Source organism: Otolemur garnettii, unplaced genomic scaffold, assembly GCF_000181295.1.
Source record: "Otolemur garnettii isolate 467f Iridium unplaced genomic scaffold, OtoGar3 scaffold00055, whole genome shotgun sequence".
NCBI classification, from domain to species: domain Eukaryota; kingdom Metazoa; phylum Chordata; class Mammalia; order Primates; family Galagidae; genus Otolemur; species Otolemur garnettii.
In genome coordinates this window covers 4,182,457-4,188,317 of record NW_003852450.1, presented here as the reverse complement: position 1 = coordinate 4,188,317, position 5,861 = coordinate 4,182,457, and the positions used below count along the sequence as shown (strand labels likewise).

General features: G+C 51.9%; 1 protein-coding gene across 2 annotated transcripts in view; it reads left to right on the top strand.

Annotated features, from left to right (window-relative positions):
• NFASC (neurofascin) overlaps positions 1-5,861 on the top strand; it is a 122,214-nt gene that overhangs the window by 113,625 nt on the left and 2,728 nt on the right. For both annotated transcript variants that reach the window (XM_023514592.1, XM_023514594.1), the window contains 2 exons: positions 1,439-1,570; positions 3,782-3,851. In XM_023514592.1, coding sequence (XP_023370360.1) covers positions 1,439-1,570; positions 3,782-3,851 — 202 coding nt within the window. The remainder of the gene's footprint in view (positions 1-1,438; positions 1,571-3,781; positions 3,852-5,861) is intronic.

Below are 5,861 nucleotides of genomic sequence, written 5' to 3'. Positions count from 1 at the left end.
GCCAAGCCCACGTACCACATTCTTAAGGGACTCGACTGCTTTTCAGCCCAGGGCCAGCCTGGGCAGCCAGAGCACAGAAGCATTTGTTCATCAGTCTTTACTATTTACTGCAAGCTTGTTGGTGTAATGCCCTTGGCTGGGCACTGGAAAGGCTATAAAATGGGTTCTGCCCCCAACAAGAGCAAAGGGTAGCATTTCACCCAGACACGTGCCCCACAACACATCGTATGATGAAGACCCAAGAGCACCGGGGTTGGGGGCCTCCCTCGATGCTCCTGTGCTCCTCCTGGGAGGGGTGTGGGGCCTTGGCTCCGGCTCCCTGGGCTGGTGGGGCTCCTACTGTTGTGTAGCTCCCTGAAGGCTTCTCTGGACTTGGCTGGGCTGCCTCCAGGGTTACTTTGGAAGTATTCCATTCTTCTGATTCCTTCCCCTCTGAGTCTTGTTTTCCATGACAAGCTGCATTTCTGAAGAGGATACTTTTACTCTCCAGTTCATAGACAGTAGAAGGGCAGATGAGTCCTGATCACATCCCCCACCCAAACCCAAAGTTCACCCCCTGGACCATCAAGAACACTGTCAGATGACTCCCAAGTGCCTGTACTTTGGGCCCTCCTGGGTGCCCCAGATCTGAGAGAGCTGCTCACTTTGAGACAGATCTCTACAGATACCAGGCAAGGACAGAGAAGGACTCACTATCCTGGGGAAGGAGGGGCATGTCTCCCTGTGTGGAAGTAGTCTGGAAGTGGCATGGAGTGAATGGAAGGCATGGCCCAAGCCCCATCTCTACCAGCCTATCTGCAGGTGCCGATACCCCAGATTTGTCTTTGCTGTCAAGAAACACAATCCAGCTGGCAGGAAAGACAGGGGACATCCCTAACCTCCACCTGGTCCAGGACCCACTGTCAGGAAGCCTACTTGGCTTCAGAGCTGTGCCAGGCAAGGAGCTTCTCTGCACCTGTCAGGATGGTCTAATGGCAGGTTTTTGCAGTATGACCACAGCACCCACCCCCTGAGGGGTAACATACAGACTCCTGTTCTTCACCCTGAGCTGATCCATGGGGACTTGTACTTGCTTGGCCAACCCCTGGCCTTCCTTCAGTCCTCAGTAGGCTGTGACCAGCCCTCTGGTTTGCGAGAATATCACACCCCCTCCTTAGGAAACATCCCTCATCCTAAAGGTCCTGTCAGCTTTCTGCTTCTTATCTGCTCCCTATACTCCTCTCCTTTGCCTCTCTTCTGATCTTGTGACCTTGGCTTCTTATTTTCTTTTTGTCCCTTTATCCCGATAGCATGGGCCAGGGGGCTGCTAGATGGTGGCATTAGACTGCAGGAGAAGCATCCACATGGAGCAGCTGAAGTTCTCCCCTCACATCTGTCCCTTCTCACCTTCTCCCCTACCACGTCACTCATGGGTCTGCTTCCTGCCTTCCCCCGCCAGCTTACACCAACAACCAAGCGGACATCGCCACCCAGGGCTGGTTCATTGGGCTCATGTGTGCCATCGCCCTCCTGGTGCTGATCCTGCTCATCGTCTGTTTCATCAAGAGGAGTCGTGGCGGCAAGTACCCAGGTGAGACGCATGAGCAGTGGCACGAGGTTCCCTGCCAAATCAGACACTCTGTTCCCTCCATGAACCCAGCCCTTGCCAAGCCTGGAAATGTGGTCCTCTTGCCTGATCTGTTCATCTTGGAGCTGCCAGAAAGCAAGCACTTGAGTTAATTACGTTCCCCTGGGGTGGGCGGGCAGCCCGACCCAGGAGGCTCCAAGGGAGAGGATGGAGGGAACCCTGGCTCCCATTAAGAATGACCTTTCCTCTCCTTGACTCACCACCCATCTGCTCAGTAAAATTGGCTTTTTTCAGCCTGAATCTCATTAGGATCCTGTGTCCCAGGGAGGAGAAAGGAAGGGAGGCATTTCCTCTTTCTGAACCATGTCCAGAGAATGGGGAGAGGAGGGATCTGGGCAAAAGCAGCACTCGGCTGAGAGGGGTGGCAGAGTTGGACTCTCAGTGGGGCAAGGTTATAACTGCTGATACCGCTAATTGAGAGTCAGAAGCTCCCACATGAGGACCTGATAGGGACTCCTCATGGGTGTAAAGAGCTTTGGCTTTCCTAGAGCCCCAAAGAAGCATTTCTCTTCTGTAGGCCTCAAGATCCTCCAGCCCAGAAAAGCCAAGGTCAAGGACAAGGACCTCTGGCGTTCTTGTTTCTGCAAATATTGATTGTTTTTTATACAGGGGCAGGAGAGCCATCTGTCTGCAATGGGATGGGTTAGGAAGATAGGAGACAGGATAATGGATGATCCTGAGAGCAAAACCCCTGCTGGACTGCAGAGTGAAATCGCTCCCTGCCTTCCAAAGCCTGATTGCCAAACACGTGCCACGCACCCCGAGTGCCTCCTTCTCCCCATCTCTTAGCATAGATCCTCCTCCAGTATCCACCTAAAACTCAACACAAAGGACAGAGGAGAGGAGATTGTCTGATTTCCTTTCCCCTGCCCAAGTACCCACAGACTGTAGGATTCTGAAGAGCTATGTCTCAAGTGAGAGAAGGCAGGAAACTATAATTCTTTACTGATGACTGATGTTTCCTTTCACTTTGTTTTGCTGTGTTGGGATTGTTTTCTTCTGTAAGAGATAAAGCCTGAGTTAGGGAGGCTGACCAGGGTTTGACATTGAAACTTGGGTGAACTCACTGAGTTCATCCCCTTTTCAGGTAGAACTGGAACACCTGATGAATTTGTCAGATAAACTCTGAGTCTTCCTTTCCCTATTCAGAAAGCATCCCATTCCAGAAAGTTCTTCGAAGCTAACCTCTTTCCCTCCAGCTACTGGGTAAGCCCCTGGCACATTGAAAGGATGAATGAACCCATGGCTCTCCTGGAGCCATGAGGCCTGGCTCTATTCTTCACTCTAGCCATTTTTCAGTTACTAACTAGGTAAGTTATGTGACATGATTTTTACCTCTTAAGGCCTCAGTTTCTCTCACCTGAAATAGGGGTCATTATCCTGTCTTACACCTGGAAAAGGATGCAGTCTTTTACGTAGCGCCTACTGTATGCCAGCCTCTGTGCTGGGTGCTAGGGATGCTAGAGGAAAGGTGATCTTTCCTCAGGGACAGTGCAGGTGGCACAGATGGAACAACCAGAGCACAAGACAGGACTAAAGGAAAAGGGGCACGCCAACAAGGGGGGGCACGCCAACAAGGGAGGTCACAGACGTGAGAGCACTTTCCATCCCACGGTCCCATCTGAAGTGTCTCAGGGCACTCTGCTAGGAGCTTTGGAAAAACACACGGTCCCCCACCCTCAAGGAAAGAATGAGCATTCGTTTACGGGCACCAGAAGCATGCACAAATAATTATAATACAGAGCAGATTGAGAAAGGTGCAGACAATGGAGGATTTGTCATTGGCAAAGGAAAGGATCACATCTACCTGACGGGTTTTTGTGGGATTTTGTTTTGCACCCCCTTCTGCTGGAACTATCTAGTCTTTTGAGAAGGCTTCATGGAGAGGTGGTGGGGAGCTAGGAGGAAGGAAATTTCAGTTGTCAACAGAGATGTAAGTAGACCCCTAGAGATGAGGAGGAGGAGGCAGAATCACCCTATACCTGAAAGAGTACAGGCAGCATGAACAAGGGAGGCATCAGTGATGCTGTATATGGAGGGAGTGTCATTGCGCCCGGGGCTGTGCCTTCCGGCTCTACCTTCTGCAGAGCTCTGGGAGCAGGAGCATACTTCCTAATCCTTGTGTCTATATCTTTGCTTCTCTTTTTAACCAAGTGCGAGAAAAGAAGGACGTTCCCCTTGGCCCTGAAGACCCTAAAGAAGAGGATGGCTCTTTTGACTACAGGTGTGTGATCTCCCTCCTCCCCCATAGGTGGGCTGTCCTCACTGCCCCCGAGGCAGCCTCCTCACCTGAGAGCAGGTCCATTTGGCTGAGAGGAAACTGAGTAGCTGTCCTTGGCCATTAGGCTGTCACCTCTACCTCTCTGACAGCCCCCTAGCAGAGGGCACGTGCTGTGAAGCTTGCTCAGAGAGGATTCTCGTCCAGATAGAACTAGGCAAGGCTGTTTCCCTGGGAGTCACTGCTGGACACACAAATAATTCACCTGATAAAAGGCATTTCATTCATTCAACTGCACAGTTCAAATGTGTTGAGCTCCTTGTTTATCTCTTTCTATCTTTTTACTCTGAAAATGAGCCCTGGGCTCTGAAATGAGCTCAGCTTCCAGGCTGCTCCTCTGCCTACACCCCACTCTTAGCCCTGAAGACAATGACCCAGATAGGCTGTATTACCTTCAAGTCTCAGGAATAAAGGGGGGCTGAATTCTAGGCCTTTTCTCCATAACTTGGCAGTGTCTTTGGGCTGTCAGCTGGAATAAGCCATGGAGAAGCGTCTCACAGAGTATCCTGTGTCTCAGATGAGACTCGGACTGGCAATGACTTGCCTAAGACTCTCCCATGCTCGCCATCCAATGAGCCAGTGGCAGAGTGGGAAAGGCCAGGGTCTGGAGTTCAGCTGGTGCCACTATTCTATACCTGTGCTCCCTCTCACATCTGGATGGGCCTTTGTAGCTGGCCCGAATGTATCTGTCCATTTTGATGGCAAGTCTATTTTTAACTCAAGAATGATGCAGGGTGGGCTGTGGGGTCTCATTTCCAGGCCAAGTGGTTAGGAGGGAATGTCTGATCAGAGCCCTCCTTCTGCATCCCTGCGCAGTTACTGTCTGGACTCAGCTCCCCTTGTGCCCTACTGACCTCTCCTTTTCCTGCCCTGGCCCACTCCCACTCTGCCCATCGGCAGCCTGGCATACAGGATCAGATCAATGAATGACAGAGCCCACACAGGAGCCTGTCTGGCGGCTTAACGATCATGACTGTCCATCAAGTCCAACCTCATGAGCCTTTCAAAAGGGCAAGCACAAGAAGCCCTGCCCTTCTTCCCTGGCTGGCCTTACACACCTAGCAAAGCCCCAGCTCCCCGATGGGCTGAGAGCCATTCCCTGGCCTATAGTTCCAAAGGCCACAGGGCTTCCTTTTGGTGCAGCTAGAGAGGAGCAGGAAGGACCTCCCCAGTGAAGGGTCAGGCAGCCTGCAGTATGAGAAGCTGCTTTGTGCACTTCTCCCACCCAGACACCCAAACTGTTGAACAAAAACACCTGCCTCCTCCCCAGATGTTGGTCTGCATACTCATGCATACGCAGTAGCATGGCTGGGCCAGCACAGTGCACACTATCCTCTGCTTTGGCTCTGAGGGCCCGCAGTTTCCAACCTAGAACCCCTACTTGGATAAATTTAAGAATCCTAAACTGAGGAAAGGCTGAAATTAATCCACCAGAGGAAGAACTAAGTTTCTAGGGGGTCAGGCCTGGGGCAAAGTAGGAGTATAGCTCACATTCCCCCCCAGTTCTGTGAGGGAACCGAGGGGCTAAATTACCCAGCTAGCAGTGCTCCTTCAACTCTCTCCTGTGTCTGTCCACCTGGATCTCAAAGGTGGCTAAAGCTAGGCTAATGGTGGCTAGACCAGCGTCCCCCATCATTCTGATTTCTTTCAAGCTCCCTAGGAGAGATCTGTTCTTTGCAGACCTAGTCTTTTCCCCTCAAGAGTCTGACATGCCAGTTCTCCTGCCTGGGCTGTCACTGTTCAGTGGTCGCCTGTAGCTGGAAGCAAGGGAAGAATTCCTGTAAATCACTTAGCACAATCCTCACACCCCTGTAGGTTGCGGGGAGGATCCAGGGGACAGGTGCATATGAAAAAGACTGGCGGCTTGGCGCCTGTGGCTCAAGTGGCTAAGGCGCCAGCCACATACACCGAAGGTGGCGGGTTCGAATCCAGCCCGGGCCTGCCAAACAACAATGA